Source organism: Micrasema longulum, unplaced genomic scaffold (assembly GCF_059751315.1).
Source record: "Micrasema longulum isolate JH-2025_06_02 unplaced genomic scaffold, ASM5975131v1 h1tg000387l, whole genome shotgun sequence".
Taxonomy (NCBI): Eukaryota; Metazoa; Arthropoda; class Insecta; order Trichoptera; family Brachycentridae; genus Micrasema; species Micrasema longulum.
In genome coordinates, this window is record NW_028277588.1 from 243,221 (window position 1) to 265,420 (window position 22,200).

The 22,200-nt window shown below is 33.2% G+C and overlaps 1 protein-coding gene across 5 annotated transcripts in view; it reads left to right on the plus strand.

The window, feature by feature from the left end:
• LOC148281986 (protein MTSS 1-like) overlaps nucleotides 1-22,200 on the plus strand; it is a 258,306-nt gene that overhangs the window by 175,392 nt on the left and 60,714 nt on the right. For all 5 annotated transcript variants that reach the window (XM_088225798.1, XM_088225800.1, XM_088225801.1 and 2 more), the window contains exon 3: nucleotides 19,230-19,303. In XM_088225798.1, the coding sequence (XP_088081924.1) occupies nucleotides 19,230-19,303 (74 nt within the window). The remainder of the gene's footprint in view (nucleotides 1-19,229; nucleotides 19,304-22,200) is intronic.

Consider the following 22,200-nt stretch of genomic DNA (forward strand, 5'->3'; position numbering starts at 1 on the left):
AATAAGTATTACGTTTTAGGAGACAGATTTTTTTTGCTTTCAAGATGTTAGCCTTCCTCGTTAAACATGTCTTTTTATTCTTTCGTCATTTATTTTTTCCGCATGGTCAAACCTTCCCAAATCTTCTTAAATCATCCTTCTTAGGATGGATTGCCTTAATATATAAAAAAAAAAAAAAACATCTTCTATATAATTGATTTGCATCTTATCATTTCGATCAGCATGTCTCAGATTTAAGACTCATACCTTGTATAATATTATGGAGTCCGCAACACTAGATACCACGGGACCACAACCCGACTAAGGTCCAGTTACACCAAAAAGTATAAAGCCACTCTACCTCTTTAGAAAAAAGGTAAATTTAGATTTTTTGTAAAAGAGTACAACGAAAACAGTAAAAACATCGAGTTGTAAAACATTATTATACGTAATTTGAAGTTTACATTTTTTTTTTGTAATTTTTTCATTAAAAATGGCGGTTACAGAGCCCAAAACCGCCAAGTATCTTTTGTGCCAATCATTCAGCGGCCGGAAAGATTAATCCTATAGTTTTCAACCTCGAAAAAAAAAAAGTTTCTTTCTTAAATAAATGTTAACAAAAAGCTACAGAACTACTAACGGAAATTAGAAAATACATTTTTTTAAAAAGCAGTGCTGATTTTAAGCAAAAAATCACATGATTAAGAAAAAGAAAAAAGTCGATTTAATTTGTTTTTTTAATTTTTTTTAATCTCTCTGTGGAGAAAATGGTTGTCAACCTTTAACCATTATTTTACAAAAGATATCTTTTGATTCGTACAATTCGATTTCGGTCTGGTCCCGACCCTGATGTATGGGAGCGAAGTATGGACTTGAAAAAACAGGAATGAAAGTAGGCTAAATGCTGTCGAAATGCGAATGTGTGGTAAAACTATGTACGATAGATGCACAAATGTTGAGATCCGTACATTATGTAAGGCTGAGACAAGCATTATCGACAAAATCAAGAAAGGAGCTCTGCGCTGGTTTGGACATGTAGAACGAATGGACAGCGAAAGAACGGCTAAGAATGTTTACAATGCGAATGTTGATGGATGCATAAATAGAGGAAGACCGAGAAAGACATGGCATGACCAAATCCAACAAATACTTGAAGATGGGCATGTCAAAAGTCCGAAAAATCGGCGCGCGTGCATGAGAAGATGTATGAATGTAGAGGAAGCGAGATCTGTATGCAAAGATAGAGTGTTGTGGCGTTCTATCCTCTCTGCTTACCCTTAAGGGGAAACGGCGTGATAGTTTGTTGTTGTTGGAAATGATTCGATTCGAATATCATAACCTTTTATGACCATCACTAGTTTTAAGGATTTGCATTTTCATCTGTTTTCCCGCCATTTTCACATTTCTTCCCCAGTTTTTCTTTTGTTTAAAGGCGCATAGCGTCTGCCATGTGGCAGCTGGCAGCAACCCGCAGTTCGTTCCCTTATCAAATGGTTATGATGGCAGATTATTAAATGATACTGCCGCCTCCGGGCATTTCCGTTCCCTCGGGATCTCATTCCGACCAATTCCCGTAAATAATCTCCGAAAATAGGCTCTTACATTCGTGTTTGCGGTGATCTGTACTTTCAGAATGCTGCGCAACATCGGCATGGCATGTTCCGTTTGTTATAATTATATATGAGAAAGCATTGACATTAGAAAGTTAAACATTTTAAATTTACAAATATTTTGAGCATGTCTAATAGTTTGTAGGCAAGGCTACCAGGCTGGGCATACTCAACGTGGATTGAAAATGGCCCCGAAATCGAAAAATTTGGGTAAATCACAAGAACGCAAATATTTATTTTTACTTAAAATAATAATTCATTTAACAACTGGTATAAAATAAATCCTTACAGGATGGTGCATAGGGCACTGTATTAGTACACCAAATGCAGAGTACCTCGATTATAGTTATAAAAGGAAAATTATCGGTCTTTGCTTAAGGTGCGGGAATTATAAAAATGTTTGATCTTGTTATTTGAATCGGCATTCACTTCGTTACACTTCATTATAAATTGTTATAAAAATAAAACTTTTTTATTAGCCTTATTAGTGTTAGTGTAGAGTTTTATATCACCCGTCGATGGGAGGAGTGCTCTTCCGAAACTGTAGTAGTGTTCTTGTAAAATAATAAAAACTGTGTAACACTAATAACAAAGTTTTATGTTTATAATAATTTATGTTTGATTTTCATTTTTTTTTTTTTAAATTTCTATATCCGCCACCTGGCCTTACGGCCAGCGCGTTTGTCTACCATGCAAGGTGTCATCTCATGCAATTACAGATTACCGATGAAGATACATTGAATTTGTTTATAAATATACACATTTTCCTACAGAAAATTCGGTTCTTACAGACCAAATTGAAGTTACTTCCCATTGTTATCGGGGCCCAGAAACTACCCATGCCTGTGAACTTGCCCCGACTCGCTAGATTATCCTTGTTTCAATATCTCACATGTAATATAACAGGCCAGGAGGCCCAATTACAGTGGTGTATTATATCACAGAACACCCAGGCTTGAAAAAAATCACATTAAATCTCACCGCGAATCGAACCCGGAACCTTCCATGAGTGAGTCAAGCGTCTTGACCAATACAAATGACTTATGACCTGTCGTTGGCCACTTAAACCAGCCAACGACAGGTCATAAGTCATGTAAATGTCTAGACTCCCACATTCCCTTCTCAAAAATGTTTACCCTCTCTGTTGCAACAAATTTTAATATGAACAACTCCCTAGGAAGAAAATCCAGCCAGTCTGCAAGCATTTGGACTTACTCAAAACATTGTTTAAAAAAATAACAACGTAGTTATCTAATGTAATAGTGAGAAAGCCACAACGCAGTTTACTCCTCGAGGCTACGCTTCGAGTCCGTGTTGTGACCCATTTCACCGGGATTAGGTACAGAGATCGTTTTGTTCTCCCCTCTCCGCCTCTCACACTCTTCACACCAGCGGAGCATTGTCTTCTTCACAACCGTTACTTAGTCTTCATCCCGTGTTGTATTTTTACGATACAGCTTTCTCGTAATACTGATGTTATTGGACGTTCCACCGCTGGATATTAGCGGGAAGGCTATTTCTAAGCAACAACATTTTAAGTATGTCCAAATCATTACAGGCAAGTCTTTGTATTGGATTCCGTCCCTCTAGTCCAGACAGTTTTTTATTATTTATAATATCGAGCCATGTTTTCCAAAACATCGTAACCGACATGATCGATATTTTACTGGATAATATATGTTCGTCTTAAACATTAAGGAATATACTTTTCAACAATATTTTGAGTTTGTCCAAATTTTTGTAGACAAGGACTGGATTCAGCTCCCTGGGGAGCTGTTTATACTAACATATTACAACAGAGATGAAGGAATATAGATGTTCAAATATGGGCAGAATGGTGAATGTTACACAGTGTGTAAAGTGGCCACTTAAACCAGCCATTGACAGGTCATAAGTCCTGTAGTTGCCTAGACTTCTATGTTACCTTCTCTTAAATGTTCTTCATCTCTGTTGTAATATTTATTTATTTATTTATTTGACATAAACGGCATAAATTGCCTTTAACATATATTGTACATAAATATGAAAAAAAATATACATATATATATAACTATAACAATAGTAACAAGTAGGTAAATACACATAAGCAACCAAAAATATTAACGAAATAAATACATAAATATGAAAAAACAAAAAAAGGAATAATATTTTTAAATATAAAGAAAAGTTTAAGAATAATATTGCGAGAGAAAATAAGAAATCAGACTCGTTTTATAACTATTAAGTCCAGAACCAAATATATCAGCCTTGTCCTCATACTGATTGCCATATCTATGGAGCCTAGGGATAGGCGAGTGCATGTGAGATAGTTGGTTCTAGAACTTGCAGAACAAAAAGGAGATCTGTGGCGGGTATGTCGACCAGGTACACGGAAAAGAAAAAAAGAAAAAAATAATATGTGAATATACTTTTTTATATCAATAAATTAAACAGTCAAAACAGAGTTCGATTCTTAAGGCGATTGTTAACGAAAATATGAAACTTATTATTCATAGATGGCGCTTTTATTTTTTTATTTATTTATTTGTTTAACTTTTTGTACATAATGGTATTTGTACATTGGCGGGCTTATTGCCAAATGGCAATTTCTTCCAACCAACCAACCAATAAAATAAAAGTTTTGTTTTTATAATTCAAGTTACAGAACATATTATATAATAGAAAAAAAAAAAAAAAAAAACTAAAGATAAATAAAAATAGAAATAAACGTACTTGTTTATATATGACCTTAAATCAAAACTATTACTCAATGGGAAAAAGGAAAAAGAAAAGGAGAAAAGATTAAGGAAGAGAAAGGAGATGTTTCTTCAGAAGTGATTTAAACAGATAATGTAGTAACATCTTTGATGGTGGATGGGGGATGATTCCACAGTCGAGCCATTTAAAAAATAATAAATACTATGTAGAATAAAATTTAGTAGATTCTTATTATTGATTGTATAATTTTTTTCGTACTTCTGAAACCATCCAACCAATGAAATCCTAAAACTGTGACCTTATTGACAAAATAATCAAAATGTTGAGTATGACACGCGGTAAAAAATGCTTCTTTGTTGTAATTTTTAAAAGAACCTAACTTCTACCATTATACGCGGTGACGTAATTTTTTTTTTAATTCTGAAAACATCAAAATGTAATTATCTCAGCTTGCCGATTTGTGAGTTGCATGGTTTCTGCATAACATGGACCGATTGAAATGGTTCAAAACAATTGCCTTAAAAATTAAATTACTTGTATTAAAACCGAGGTTTTTTTAAAATTATATTTATGTAGAGGAAGCGAGATCTGGATCCAAAGTTAGAGTGATATGGCGTTATATCCTCTCTGTCTACAAACGGCGTAATTGCTTGTTGTATTTTTTGCGGTCAACGTTGCGTCTATGAAAATAGCCCCATTATAAATCATTCAACATTATTTATTTATCCGCTAGTTTTAAAAAAGCAACTGCTTATATTTATTACAGCCAATTTATTGTTGTATGACAACGTGACAACATTGTCCGTAGAATAGATGGCTACGAAATTACCATTGCCATACTGAAAATATGACAGCAAAAAATGTCGAGGTCGGCACGTGCCGTTTGGTGGTGAGCACGAGCGTGCACAAAGTGATGCGTGCTAATTGAAAAGGCACGCATCTATTGAAATGCAAGAAGTATGAACTTATAAATACATTAAATATTGACGTATATCACTCATTAGTTAACCTAAAACACTTTGTTAATAATCCTTAAGACAAAAATAATTAAATTAAATTTACTCTCATTTAATTTTGAATTCTCTATCCTTACCTCTGTTTTGTATAAATACATTGAATTTCTTAATAAAGATACCAGTCTCGAAGATGTCGCGAAAGCGAAGAAACCGGTCACTGGATATTTCAACTCTGTGGATTAAAGTATCACTCGTCTTTTATTTCTATGATATATTAATTAACAGTATGCTACGACATTCCCTATTTATAAATTATCTTTAGTATCGGATAGTTTGGAAATTTCGAGACTCTGTCGAAAATGGAAGCCCCGACTACATGTTTTTACTTGACATTGCACGCACTTATTTTTATTATTTATTATTATAACTAACGGCCGTAGCCAATTTGTACAAAATTAAAGTTAAATACAAAGTTATATAATATAAAGAAAACATAGTTAATTTTTATGGTTAAACTTAGTAAAAGTAATGCATAGTAAAAAAAAAATAGATTTGCAGTAAAAGAGAGAAGTATAGAATAAAAGTTGTAAAAAAGATATGCATTTTAGGTTTGTAAATCTTACATAAGCACAAAAATTCAGCAAAAATAAAAATAAATATACATTTATGAGTTTATTATACGAACAGACTTAATCTCCGGTTCATCGGTTATTGTTGCAAAGTCAGTAGTACTTACTTCCTATTTACAACCGAATGAGCATGAACCCATCTAGGTAGCAAGTATGACTATTTTTATATAATATATAATGTTTCAGGTTTATATAATGTTTCATAATGTTTATGCAGATACTAAGGAAGCGCCTCTGATACATACCGATCATATTTGCCCAAAGTATTTTTTAGCATACGTTAATTTGGTTTTTCTTTTTCTTTTATTTTTTTCATGTTCATGTCATACCATATATATATGCTATTGACTTTTTAATAATTAAAAAAGGAATGGCCCACCCTCAGACGCTGAAGTCTTTGTGGGCATTTTTTCCAATTCAGCTTAATTTTAAGATATATTTTTCTAAATTGTATTTTTGTAATTATATCTCTTTGTAAATAATATGTGCATGGAAAAAAAACAAATAAAAAAAATTTAAAAAGTGAAAAAGCCTGATGAGCGAAGAAAAATGGCGGGAAGAAACCAAATGAAATGATACGAATTGTTTGTACCTTTGAATACGCAGGAAGACTGCAAAAGTTATAAAAAAATATAGTAACCTTTTATGACTTCCAATTTATTGTAGTTTTTATATATTTTTTTCTATATCATGATTATCGCAATAATACAACAGATAAATCTAGCGTGCCGGTTGATTAACCTAGTAATACATAAATGTAACAATTCGTTTATCCCCCGCACGGTGTGCCATTTTTCCCACAAGATTGGAAAGTGCTATTAAACGTAAGAAACAAACACACACCTGGGATAACAATGGCCGTTCTTGTCTATCATCTGGTATCGGATAAAGAGGGAAAGTGTTGTTACTTTTCCTTTATTTACTACATTACATTATACCACTTACCACTCCGAGGCTTGTTGTTTCAAACTGACGATTATCTTCCTCTGAACTTGGAGAAATTTGCAAACAATCCTAGGTTATTGTGAAAAAGAGCGTCAAATACGCATATGAAAAAAGATTTAAAAAAATCTTAAAAATATTCATGGATTCTTCCCTAAAGACAGCCTTTTTGATAAGCAAACATGAAAGTATATATAGGTATTTACCAGTAGCGTGCCTAGGGTTTACGAGTAAGGCAAGCCCATATATATATATTTTAAATTCACATGTGGTGTAATTGTCTGACAGCCTCATAGTATAGTGGCCAGCGCATTTACCTACCATGTAAAAGGTCTCGGGTTCGATTCCCGACATGGTTGATATGAAATATTTATTTAAAAATGTGTTTTTACACTAGAATGTGTCATAGTCCCTGGACTGGTACTTGAAGCGTAAGACTGATCATCTTACATTTATGTAGCAAAAATGATCAAGATACAATGCGATTGCAGTACTCTATGCACCATTAGGTGCGGAAAAGGAATGGTGATGAATTAATTTGTGTGAAAACATGATGTGAGCTTTCTTCACTACAGTTGTACAGTCTACAAAGCATCCAAAAGGCATATTATGACGAATAACAATATTTTTTTAAAATATGCATAGGATAATCTTTCTGAGGTCGTTTAAATAAACGAAATAAAGAAAACACAATATTATTTTATATAAAGGAATTCCTCAGATATCAACCATTACCAATAAGTAACATCAATATAATATAGCGTGCGTAGAGTTGAATAATAGTCATCGGAACCCATAGATACATAAATATAAATTATAATTGAAATTAGATATAGGAAAAGGAAAGTAGATAGGCAAATAAAAAAGAAACGTCGGCCATCTCCGAATTCATTTTATATATGACGTTTGCACAAAATTAAGTGAATTATCGTAAATTTTAACCAGTACGGGTCTTTATACAATTAAGATAAAAAAAACCGTTTAAAATTATCAAATTCCGTAAAAAAGATCATAATAAACAATCGTAAAGTTTGTTCGATACGAAATACGAGAGGCGCTCTCTGTCAACTTTACTCTAAAGAAGCTGGCTTCAGATTCCCATATAAAACTCAACATATACAGACAAACATTTGTTGAGTTTACTGTTTGCATCACATGCGAGTTGCACCGTGAAATAAGCCCCATAAGAAGCCCACGTGCGTGAGCAAGATAAGAAGACATTGTCGTTCGCGCACACAGATTTCATGCGGTTCGGATCTCGGGATGCGAACAGTACCAACGTCGAATAGATCTCTAATTCTTATGCGGCGCGAAATTTAAACAACGAAATGAATTATTTTTAAGCGTTTGGTTCAGATTTGGTAATTTTGAAATAAAATTAATAGGCAAGCCCGGCTTATGGGCTTCTATGGAAATACCGCCACTGGTATTTACAGAGTTTATGACCTGTCATTGGCTGGTTTGAGTTTTTGGAATATGGCTTTATTTGGCGTCTTCACCGTAGTGTTTGTGCACATCGGAACTAAACAGTACTTGTATCTTATAACAATAGACATTTTATGCGCGTCACTTAGTTAAAACAGTGTAAAACAACCGATTACAACAAAAACAACACGTAGGCTATACAAATTCGTATGAATTTGTTTGAACGGTCCGTCAAATTCGTAACGCGTGACGTCACAAGCCCATACGGCATCCAAATGGTCGTTTTGGCGCCAATTCAAAGTATAAGTTTTTGAACCGCTCTGAAAAATTAACGCGTCGACATAAAAAAATAAAAACTAAAGTTACCATCGTAATTTTTTTTCTATTTTTTTGAAAAATAAAAAAAAAAACGTGAAAATACCCTATTGGATGGGGTTGTGCAAATGACACTGATCAAACAAATAATAATTGCACAAAAAACTTTAATCAAAATTATCTAATGAGGTCCCAATCCGAACTAGCTCCCTCGGTATATCCGTAAATCTTAATGTAACATATATAAAACAACTAACTAACTAACTAACTAACCATCACGCCATTTCCCCAGAGGGGTAGGCAGAGAGGATAGAACGCCACACCACTCTGTCCTGGCACACTTCCTTTGCTTCCTTCACATTCATACATCTTCTCATGCACGCACGTCGATTATTCCGACTTTTCACATGACCACTTTCAAGAATTTGTTGTACTTGATCATGCCATGTCTTTCTCGGCCTTCCTCGACTTCTACAACCAGACACATTCGCATCATAAATCTTTTTAGCCGTTCTTTCATCATTCATTCGCTCCACATGACCGAACCATCGCAAAAGACCTTTCTTAATTTTGTCGATAATGCTTAACTCAGCCTTGCATTCTGCTCTAATTTCGACATTAGGGCACCTATCATACATTGTTTTTCCGCACATTCGCCTGAGGGATCGCATTTCAACAGCATTCAGTCTACTTTCGTCCCTTTTTTTCCAACTCCATGCTTCGCTTCCATACATTAGGGTTGGTACCAGAACTCCATTATGAACTTTATGTAACTTTATGTAAAAGCTCTGTTACTATACGCGCACAAACATTATTCTCTACCTTCCATAACTTCTTTCACAAATACAAGAGTTACTAGATACTCCACCCTGATGATGCAAACACAATTAAAAATTAAAACAACCTTCGGTCAAAGAGAATTGGTCTACTACTCGGTTAAAGTGTACAATCTACTTCCATTATCTATAAGGACAATTGATAAATACTCTCAATATAAAATTGCTATTAAGAAATGGATAGTGGAGGTGGGTTGCGCACGAATCGTGGTGATCAACCACGATTTGATCAAGCCAAATAGGTAAAATTTGTATACTGTATATGAAATTTGGTCTATAGTTCTATATAAATTGGTTATGTTTTTTATGATTATTTTAGTTTATATTGCTCATTATGTTGATGATAATTATGTTTAATAGATTAATTACGTTTTTTATGTTATTATTATGCTGGCTTTATTAAAAAACTCATTTAAGGCGTGTTTCACTTTTTGTAAAATGTTTCCCTCGGCACGGGACAGTGAGGGGGACATTATTCTGTATAAAAAAAGAATACAAACATTGTAAAATTATTAATAAATAACTATGCATTTTCTTCAATTCCTATGTCTGTTGATTTGTACTAATTAACAGCTTCAGATACTTACCGGAAAAATACTTTCCTATATTTATATTTGGAAATTGTGGGCCTATATGAACTCGGCATGTAATAAAGATGACATACGGCGAAAGAGCAGTTTGATGAATAAGTATTTGAATATAGTATTTCTTTCACCCTCTCGCAAATGCCTCCCCGAACACAACCCGAAAAAGACGACTGCATATCGGACTGATTATATCTAACTAAAATCGAAAAAATCTAGGTCTTGTATTCCAGTTTTTCGCACCCCAAAACTAAACCGATTTAGATTTTTTTAAAGAAAGAGCATCGGAAATAAAATGTCGGCACCTTCTCCTTTTCTCAAATTTTCTCAGTTATATTGTACGTCCGAAGACTGCAGATAAAACAAGGCGCTTTAAATGGTTTTTGAATGGTAATAGCTCTTATAAAAGACCATTTATCATTAAAAAAAAAAACAAATGATAGGGACACGCCGATGGTGGATATCTATAGTGTGTTAAAAATCATCAATCAAGTGTCATAATTCAGGAAGAAAATATAATAAAAGAATATAAGAATATGTATAAAGAAAAGTCAAACCGCGCTTCCTCTTAAAAGTGCAAAAATGAATTATGTATGTTGCAAGGATTTAATACCTAATTTCATTGACATCTCAGAAGAGAATGTCCGACTCGGTTAATCTTGGACTTCACCCTGTCTGCGTAATCTATTGTGAAAGCAGTATAATTTAATAAATAATTTTAAACTTGTGATTCAATTTTCTTTAAAAGACTTAAGCCTTCAGAATATTTCTTTTTCTATTGCATATGTATACTTAAGCAGACTTAAATATATACTTTAAATATTGTGTTTCGTCACAGCCGGTAGACATTATACTCTTGGAACATTCCATTAGAATCAGAGCGTAATTTTCATATGTTTCGTACTAGAAATATGCTTCATGTAGTCATCTCATCACACTATCTCTACATTTTCTTAATAATTACCAACATAATTTGCGCATTTTGTTAGGGTTGTCAGACACCCTGTTTTACCCGGATCATCCCGTTTTATTTCTCATTTATTAAAGGTCCCTTAGTCCAAATAGATCAATTCGAAACACACAACGTGTCGTAATAATCGGACTGTAATCTGTGAAAAATCAAATCTCATTCAATTTTGTTCAAGGTTGGAATATTTTAATAAAAGAAAGGAGTACAGGAATGGACCTCCCTTTAATGCTGACATACACAAATATAACACCAGACAACAACAACACTATCATATTGAAAAAGCAAAGACAAACACAGGACAGTCAAAAATACTACATAATGGACTTAAACACTACAACGAACTACCTTACTACTTGAAAACTTTTACTGGAGACAAATTTAAAATCAATCTGAAAAAGCACATGATGACTGAACTAACTAGACTAGACGAGACATAAAATGACTTGACAATATTAAATTTCTAATGTAACCCTAACGGGTTTTTTAAAATTGTAAATAAATAAAATAAAAAAAAAATGCGATGAAGATGCATTGTTCTTCGGTGATAAATGTTTACTATGAATTATTTGACTAATTTTGATTACAACTCACCACGATGCCCAACGATTCCAAGAATTCTTATTAACACATTGTCGTCGGGACACGGCATTTGCCGTTTTTCGCGGACTGTCGGTCAACCGCGGGACACGGCAAATGCCGTTTTTGTCGACTGTCGGTTGTTGGCGGGAAACGGCATTAAACGGGTTTGTTATCAGCGTGAAATAAAACGCCTTGAAGGGTGATTTGCTACCTGGGGTGCTAGGCGACAGTCTGTCGATGTTATTTGAGATGCCTTGTCCGGATTGGCTAGTGTGCCACTTGTAAAGGCGTCGCCAGAAATCTAGAGTTTTATGCGATCTCAATCTCCAGTTTAGTTTGAGTCATTTCACGTATTGGACTATTTTTCATACCGCTCGCACTGTTTTGTTTACTGTTTGGTATTTTCTTATTTGAATATATTAGCATTGTATAGGACGTTACCCCTACAAAAATGTCTTTACAAGCCAATGATAGTGACGATGAAGTGTATGCCGACAATTTATCTAATTGTTCATGGAATGATGACATTGAAGAGTTGTCAGACAAAAAACCGAGTGATGATGAACAAATACCAAGACCTAGAACGTTTCACCGTCGCACTATTGAAAGTGATTCTGATTCGGAGACGAGCTCAGATGAGGATGTGGACGAGTGGTCATCGTTTGATAATCCTCCAGTTCTGGAATCGTTTTTAGGCCGCCGCGGTTTGAATTCAAATGTCCATTGTCCTCAAACTGTAAGTGATGCGATAGAGTTATTTATCGGTGATGATTTGTTTGAATATTTTATAAACGAATCTAATAGATATTACCACCAAAACTCACATAATTACAAATTATATAAAAAATCGGGAAAGTGGAAAAATATTACTTTGAAAGAAATGAAAAAGTTTTTGGGGCTGATTATTTTGATGGGACAAGTTCGAAAGGATATAAGGGACGAGTACTGGTCTACTGAACCAACAACCGAAACTCCTTATTTTGCTAAAACGATGTCCAGAGACCGGTTTCGGCAGATATGGAAAGCGTGGCATTTTTCTAACAATGAAGAAATCATAGATAGTTCCGACCGATTATGCAAAGTAAAACCAATTATTGACCACTTTTTACCTAAATTTATTTATTTTTGATGATCAAATGTCAAATATGATTTCTTTGAAAATTTCGATCGAAAATATTATTTGGTTTAGAAATTGTGTCAATTTTAAGAAAGCGATATATTTTTGCGCTAATCGCGAAAAACACCCGCTATAGGCTAGAGTCTATTGTTCGAAGCGCCCGACTACAATGTGTTAATGACAAATTTTGTATGTTATGTTCCAAATCCATGTCCAGTAGGTATAATGCATGTAACTTATTTCGGCCGATGTTATCATGTTTTGGTAAAAGGTCCGAATAAAGGGGAAAAAAGTAGTACTATAAGGATGGGTCAAGGGAAGAAAAGGAATGATAGGTAATCGGCCAGGAATAATATCGATAATTGTTGTTTTATACTAAACACATGATTTATTTACTAAATCATTATTGACCGTTTAAAAAAAGGTCATAAAAAAGGGACCAAAATGAATTGTATCTTACGGAGTACGTGTCTGGGGTCTCACTTTCCAGTCTCATCTGGGTAAAATTTATGATATTCAGGTGAGACTGTTGAGGCGGATTGTACCGGATAGCTTAATCCGTGAGGCGAAACATATGGGCGAAGGTGTATATTTTTAATTCTGTAATGTCCTGCCGGTAAAACAACTTTGTGACTACAATTGATTGTATATCACTTTGTTGATCCGGAATATAAAAAAAGAGTTTCTCACACTCACAACACTAGATTAAAAACTAAGGGCTCCCTGTTTGTTCCCCGAATTACAAATTACTTCGGAGAGCGAACATTAAATTGCGTTGTTCCGAGATTGTTCAATGATCTCCCACAAACCATCATTAACATGAAAGATCTTCAAATGAAAAAAAAAGAACTGAAGAAATATCTTCTAAATACTTTATAGTGCCTGTTTATAAATAAATTTGTGTAATATAAATAAAATAAATGTAATATAAACCTGTCATGAAAAAAAAAATGTGTCCCACCGAAAAGTCTTTAGACTTAGTGGGTAACAAGGTCTTATATGTATTTTTTAATTATTAAATTAACGCTGCTCTGCAGCACTGAAACTGAAACTAAAAATGTAGTTGTCAACTTGCAAATCGTTAACAGGTATTGTGAAAGCAGAGGAAGAATATTCATATTGTTTCTTTTACAGTTATTTGAAAATATTTTCTCGCATGTGGATATAATTTCACCGGTTATGTTAGACTAATTGAAACTTTAATTAGCATTTTGAAATTTTCTTTTCAGTAAAAACTATTTAGTAATATTTTTTTTTCTGTTCTTGTTTGGAGTAAAAAAAAATGGGCAACCCTGAATTCGTACATATCCGACTAAGACTATTTACACAAAAGAAAACGTTTTTATTGCTGATGAAAAAATGTGGAGGGAGGAAAATACGATTTATGATGATTAACTATTCGTCCAGAGCGGGGCTTCGAATTATCTAAAGTATTGTTGTGCCCAAATTAGGGTGCTGAAAATGAACAGTACAGATAGAATAATATTATTTGTACCTTTTTGAAAATGTTTTTATACTAATGAACTAAAGTACTTACTATCGTATCTTTGAATTCTTTCTTAATTTTTCTGATTCCAAAAAAAATATGACATTTAGTTTGTTTGTTTTGCTAAGCAGAAATTATGGTAAAATATTAAGAGAAGGGTATAAAACGCTGGACGTATTAGATAATTGTATCTGGCATTTCAATAACGACGATACGATAAATAATTTGCCAATTAGTAATGATATACCTGGTTTCAGTGGAGTGGTAACAGGTCATGTGGACGTCAACTGACAAGATGGAGTGGCTTTCCCACAATATGGTCAGACCTATCATTGAGGGGAAAAGGCCGCCATTCACTCACTGCAGCTGGGGGACAGACCTATCAGAGTAAAATTTATATAGAGCAACAAAATACCATTCGTGGTGATGTAGGGACATATTAAAACAAGACCTATCTTAATTTGAAACTCCGTCAGATAACGGTCAGATGATATAAATATGTGGTCTGTACTCTTATTTGGAGTTGTACCATGAATACAAGAGTTGTATCATTTACAATATGAATCCACCGTAGAATGCCGCACATACAGTGCATGGATATGATCGGCATCACAAACGTTCTTCAGAGAGCTAGAGCTGATAGAAAGTTGCTGACAAACAGTAGAGGTGGAAAATATGAGCTATTGCATCTGGTCATCAAGGGTTAAATGGAGGGTCGACGCGGTGTGGGCCGAAAGCAGATGTTCTGGCTTCGCAATATTCGCGAATGGACGGGAGTAGGAAGCGTGAAGTAGATTTTTTGCACTGCTCAGGATAGAGATGCATAGCATATTCCAGAGTGATGGTCAACGTTAGGGTGACCTAAAAAGACACCGGAAAAGTAAAGAGAATGTTCATAAGCCAGTCATGCCTGAAGTCATAACGCTATCAGCATCCTCAAACATGACTAGATTGATTTGAGAAATATCGTTTGTAATGATGACATTCGTCTGATTATATTATCAGTTTACAGGTTAAATGGGTGCCTAGATTTATACGATCATAGTCTTTTTTGGTGATTCCGTGCTGGTTGGGCTCGTTCCGACATTTTGGCTTCCGTTCCAGGAGCTTTCATCGAGGTAACGTTGAACTCTGTGTGTTGTGTAGAATAAAATACATACTCAAATAACATCAACGGAGACAACGGATTTAAATTAAACTCAACACGGTAATTGGTGAATGAACGGCGAAAGAATGCCTAAAAATATTTACGGTGCAAATGTTGATAGATGCAGAAAACGAGGAAGACATGGCACCATCAAATCCAACAAATACTAGGAGATGGACATGTCAAAAGTCAGAATAATCGGCGCACATTCACGAGTAAATGTAGGGGGAGGTTTGCCTGTGTGCACATAGTGATATGGTGCTCTATAATCTCAGCCTACCCCTACGGGGAACGACCTGATGCACTGTGTGTTTGGTTCTTGGCACTTCACATGACAATCAACGAAATAACGCTGAATGTATGTATCTACTGCCGACTGCAACACGGCACAAACTACTAGTAATTAAACACATCATCTTCTACACAAATGTCCTGCTAGTCCAACCTTCTCTGGATCACCCAAAAGTGACCACAAATTCGGCGAAGGTGTTTGTCTCGTATAGTTTTACATTGCTGGATCAGTGGAGGATGAAATCGAATGAATATGAATGGCATTGTATTTGAGGTCTTGTTGATACGTGAGGCGAGAGAGCGTTGACCGTACGCCTAGTGACAATTGACCAACAATGGACCAAGCATTGATATAATGCATCATCATTGCAAAATGCAAATTGAAACCTCGTCAGAGTTCAAGTAATAACCCCTTGGTATGAAAAGCAGTAAGTTCTTTTTTTGAAATGTTTTATTTGGTCTTAAATTGTACAATCATTATAATATATGAATGTCCTTATATTAACTTATATGTGTCTAATTATCATTAAACTATACATTCATTATAAACATTTCTAAACTATATATGCATTGAAATTTACACTTCATCACAACACTAAGGTGGTAACGAAGGATTGCAGCTAATAAAATATTTTTAATTTTGGGAAGAACCAGAAGATTTGTTGATAGGGGTTCATGCAAAATCACCTGCAATACAATCACTGAACCACACACTGATCACTGCAGCAAAACATTATCCTATCAAACCACGACTAATTTGAAACAAATTCACCATATTACAAAACAAAGCTCCAAGAATAAACCCCAGAAAAAAAAACAAATACACAAGGGTGAAGTCGATGGGAATGAGATGGTTAATTGAGCCACAAAAACCCTAGGCTTCGTTATCAGAACAACAAGGGTGTTTAAGTCTGTTGATGCATTAAAAAAAATATACATGACCCTAGTAAGAAGTCAGTTAGAATATGGGTCGGGTCCTCAGTTTGGTCTCCTTATTATGTTACCCATTTAAACAGTGTGGAGAAGGTCCAACACAAGTTTTTAAGATTCATGAATTTCAAATCAAACATTCAAATGATGAACTTCAGCCCTTCGGGAAATTGGATACAAAAACAGTTTTCTTGCGCGCGGTAAAAATTATAGCATTAAATTGTATGGCAAAGTTTCTTGAAATTGTACGAAAAAAATCATATTTTAATAAAAACGCTCTACTTTGATTTGCGTCACTGGTTCATATCAACCAAACAATGATTCGAGAGTTGGATAGGATATCCGGTTGGCTTACCGTAAACGAACCAACGGTAGGAACTAACAGAGAACAACCTCTGACGTCACACGCGGGGTTATTTCAGAAATACAAAACTTTCAAAAATCATAGCGCTGATAATACGATAAGCAAATTATTTTTTTTTGGCTCAGTTTAATAGTATTTTAACAAATAAAAAGACACCGAACTTCCTCATTATAGAGCTTAACTATAAATGTTTAATGAAGCAGTAAAAATTTATATGTATTAGTGATAGGAGGGAAATTTCAGATTTAGTGCTGCTTTTTAAGTTATGAAATAATGTTCTTGACAGTCCTGAACTTTTAAATTGTGTGAATTTTTATGTTAGACAGCGTGGGACGAGACAAAATACTTTTTGCTGTTGATTTGCATAATTCAAACTATGCTAAATACTCACCTATTCCACGGCTCCACATGTTAGCGAACAAACATGGAATCTTTGATTTATTTCATTTATCTTTATAGAAATAAATTAAAATCATTACTTTTTAATCACTTTTTTACTCAATTATAAAAATGTATCTAAGTGTTATACTTGTTTTACTGTTTATACTATGATACATCGCCTCTGTTACTTGAATACTTTTTATATTTAAACTCTTTATTTATTGTTAATTTGCGGCATACCTATGTTATAATTTCTTATTTAATTTTCCTTTATTATTTCTTTATTTTCTGCTAATTTTATTTTATGTATCTATATTTTCTATATTATTTTATACTTTGTCAAAGGCGTAAGCCGTCGAAATAAATAAATAAATTGATTAAAAGTACTAACACAGACAAAGAAAACCCTTCAATACAATGATATTCGTTCACAAAATCATTAATGCTTATAAAAACACATAATTTTGGAAAGCACAAAAAAAACTAAAAAAAATTACTTGGTTTGTTTGCAGCATGAACAAATCCTATTAGAGCGGTGAATTACAGAACAAAAACACAGATTTTTCTAAAATTTCAAAATATTTTTTTAAAAATGCCAATCTCTATTTTTGTAGTTTTGATATAGGTACCTACCCGGTTCCTAGTTTCAAGAATATTTTCCTATTTCTCATACCAATTCAAAAATACAATCGTCGCGTCATCATCCAAACCCTTATCGGCGCCTGATGATTAAGTGCGGAGAGTGAATGATGATGTCTATAAAGTAAAATCGAATTTTCACATATTATGAAAATTTGAGGTATCTTCACCGGTAACATGTAATTGAACACGTTAAAAAAATTCATTGTATTAATATTTCATTTTTCAAATAGAAAATTATATTTGACTTAATTGTCAATTGCAGATAACTCTGTTAACTTCCCAGTGTAATCCTGGCCCTGGTTCTATTTTACATAAAGAGCCGTATTATTCTTTCCCTCTGACAAAAATTTAATACGAATACAGATTGTTATGCAAAAACATTTAAAAATTCAAAATTATTTTTAAAAGAAATTTATAATTATATAAAAGGCACATTGCAAAATAAAGCGACCCAAAATAATTATGTTATAAAAAGTGACTGTCTTAGTGTGGCTTCTACGCCAGGTGTTTTAAAGCTGCTTTGCATACTTACCAAGTGATTTTTGGGTTCCCAGTTGGGGCTCGTGTGCAGTATTGGTATTGTTATTTGATCAATTAACTCCAGCTGTTATACATTTAACCCTTTATGACTGCAGTAAAAATATTTTCATATCTCTTAAAAGTGTATAACAAATTATATCGTTTTGTCAGTGTCATGTTTTTTTTCTTTCTTTTTATGACGTTTATTTTATTTATTTACTATACGGCACAGGTGCATTTTACAACATTTAAGTTTTTTAGTGAAAATTCTTGACGGAAGTTCATTGTAATTTATTAGCTGCAAGACTTTTTGTGATGTTAGCTATCATATTATTTTTATCATATTATGTAAATGTTATCAAATATCTAAATTTAGTAAATGGGGTATAGAATTTCAACCGTCCATGCGCTCAGTAGCTGCAAGACTTGTTGTTATCTAACTTCTAATTTGCTTTTTATTTCGTTTTTAAAATATCACTTAAACTCTAAACTTTATTGTCAAATAATTTTTTTTTAAATAAAAATGTAAATAGGGGCTAGATTTTTTATGGTCCAGGTGATTTTCACAAAAATGACGCCATATAAATTATCCAAACATTATTATTATTATTATTGTGTTGTGTACGTAATTGCTGCTGTGTTAGGTTTATGTTTTTTTTTTTTAATAATAATTTCTATGTACTGTACCAATATAGCACTGTGTGCACAATACTGCACAAGAATAAATCTATATAAATAAGATCTTCAGAACTCTCATACACATATATTTAATTTACATCACGTATTATATAACCATTTATTAAGATCAGTTTTTTCTTGATTTTTCTCAGGTCTACATTAGCCGCAGTTTCCGTGTATCTGGATGCATTCCAGAAAATCGCCGATGCTGCCACCAACTCCAGAGGTAAGGAATAAAATAGATTTATTTATAATCTTCATTTTTTCTTTGATTTTTATTACAGCCCTAATCTATGAAAAGTTGTCATTTTTAAATAAACTGAAAAGTAGGGCATTGAAAATAGTAATCGGATTATCCAATTGTTTTTTTACGTCGTTGGTATTTTTATATTAATTTTAATACTTACTATAAATATTTCCCATAATAAACATGAGTTGTCCCTCGGAGCATTGCTCAACCAGGGCCCCGATTTCAATGGGAAGTTAACATTTATCTACAAAGCAAAATTAAGTTTTCTGTATGAAAAGCAGAATATGCATACAATTTTTTCTTCTAAACATGTTCAATTATAGGTTATCGACGAAGATACTTTAAATGTTAATGCAAATATACTCATTTTCGTACACAAATATCGGTTTTTCTTTATTGACAGTCGAAGATTAATCTGTTAACTTCCCGTTGTAATCGTGGCCCTGGTAAAGTGTTAATTTTTGTATTTAATGTGATTCTAAACGAAAATATGAAACTTATTATTTATAGATGGCGCTCTTATCATTTTTTATTGAAAAATGCCATTTTTCCGATTATTTTCTATGGAAATTTTACATAACTTGATTTGCGGAAACTTTACACTGTATTGATTGTAACAAATACCATAACAATATAATTTAGGTCCTTTTCACAAAATGGTGTACAAAACAAAAAATTACTTTTCTTTATTTATTTTTTAATAAAAAAAATATAAAAGCGCCATCTATGAATAATTAGTTTTATATTTTCATTTAGAATCACAACCGTGTCACCATAACTTCTATGACCTAAAAGCAACTTTTGTTTTGATGCCCCAATGTCCAGAACGTGTAGATTAGTCAATTCGCCGCATAAGTAACTTGGAATTCTTTGGGATAGATCTTCCGGCTTTTTGTAGATCTTTTCGCCATAAACTGTGTGGGATGAAGATGGATTGGTATGGGTCAGCTTATGGTTATACAGACTTAACGTACAGAGAGAAAAATTTTCTATAAAACACACAATAAAAGAACAAAACATAACATCAACTATACGTTTGCGGAGCAGGTGATTCAATATTGGTTTTGACGAATGATACAATCCAATCAATACAATCTGCCTACCTCCCCTATCCCCTATCCTTTTCAAACATTTTCTCGTTATAATTTGTTTTAATGGACAGTGAAAGTAGGTTTTTTATTTTAATTGCATAATATTCAAAGTCCCTTTGTCTGAAAGTGAGATTAAATGTTTATGTTGATAGTGTTTTTATTGCCCTTGTTTGTTTTTGCTGCATAGTTTTATGTTCTTTTTGCTCAGTTTCTTGTCCATATTATGTTTCTTCATATGACTGCTGTAATTGCCTTAGGCCAGGGGTCGGCAGTTTGTCAAGTGAGAAAAGCTAAATTGTCATGGAAACACGGTAACAAAAGTACCAGAGAGACGCAGCTATAGATTTTTAGGGCAAAAAAGGTAGAGATTTTTTTTTTTAAATGTAATTAGAACGGTGACCGTGCATCGCTTTTGATGGCTTTACTAAATCTGGCAAATACCTACGTATTTTTAATTAAATAGGTGCACGATTGTAAAGTGTTATTCGTTATTCCTCTTCTAAGTTTATTTTTTGGTTTAGTTTATTTATTTATTTATTAACATATACGGCAAAATTGCCTTGCACGAAACTTACAATATGTAAATATTTGATAAAATTATTTTTTAAAAATATACATATCTTTTTACCCAAGATTTAGGAACAAAAATTCAACCTCAAAATAATATAATACATTCAGTAGACGTTTAAAACTAATTTTACAATCAAAATGAGTAATACAATATTTTAAAGCATTTTTCATATTTAATATAACAAGAAAATCAATCAAGTTACTGTTTCATTAAATAATTAAACTAAAGGTTTAATTACCATTCACCATCTTTGGAAAAGTTCGAAGGGTTTGTTCTACAGGAACTGTTTATTCATTCAAAATTACACTCGTTGAAATATTAATTTATTCATTTATTTATTATATATATACGGCCTAAGCCAATTACAACAGTTACATGAAGAAACATAAATGCAAGAAACTGAACAAAAAGAACATAAAACTATTTAGCAAAGACAAACAAGGGCAAAACAATAATTGTATACACTATATTAAAAAAAACGAAAGACCTAAAACTTTGAGCTAAACCATGCCAATCCAACTTCATCCCACACTGTTTAGTCGCGAAGAGATCTACGAAAAGCCGGAAGATCTATCCCAAAAAATTCCAAGTCGTGTGATGAATTGACTAATCTACACATTCTGGACATTGGGGCATAAAAACCAAAGTTGCTCTTAGAAGATTTTATAATTAGCAGATTTTGACTTCTGGTGACGCGGTTGGGAACATGAAAAGAAATTGATTGCAACAGAGATGGGACATTACTTAAAGCATAAGTATTTTGAAAATGTATATAAGGTCCATCTCAGTTCTACGTCTCTCCAATGAAGACAGATTAAGAGATTGCTCTAAGCGATTGCATTGAATATGGTGACTTCTAAAATAAAAACTCCTTGTGATCTTCTTATAATATTAGTTTATTAAAAATACATTCTCTTTTCTAATAACATTCTAGAGAAATTAGTCTGAAAATATACCCGCCAGAAACAAAACTCGGAAAATACATTCTAATCTCATAGACAGAATAAATAAGGTGAAGGCAGTAGAATGTACTTTCCTAACCTTAAGTTTTGTCTCGAAATACAAGCATTACTTTTGATTTTTGTATAGACAGTTCACATGGTCATTTAAAACGATAACTAATATTTAAGTGTTTAAGAACGCAGTACGTATTTTTACTAGTTTTTCTTCCAATATTGATTAACTATATTTTAATGTCTTACTTTTTTATA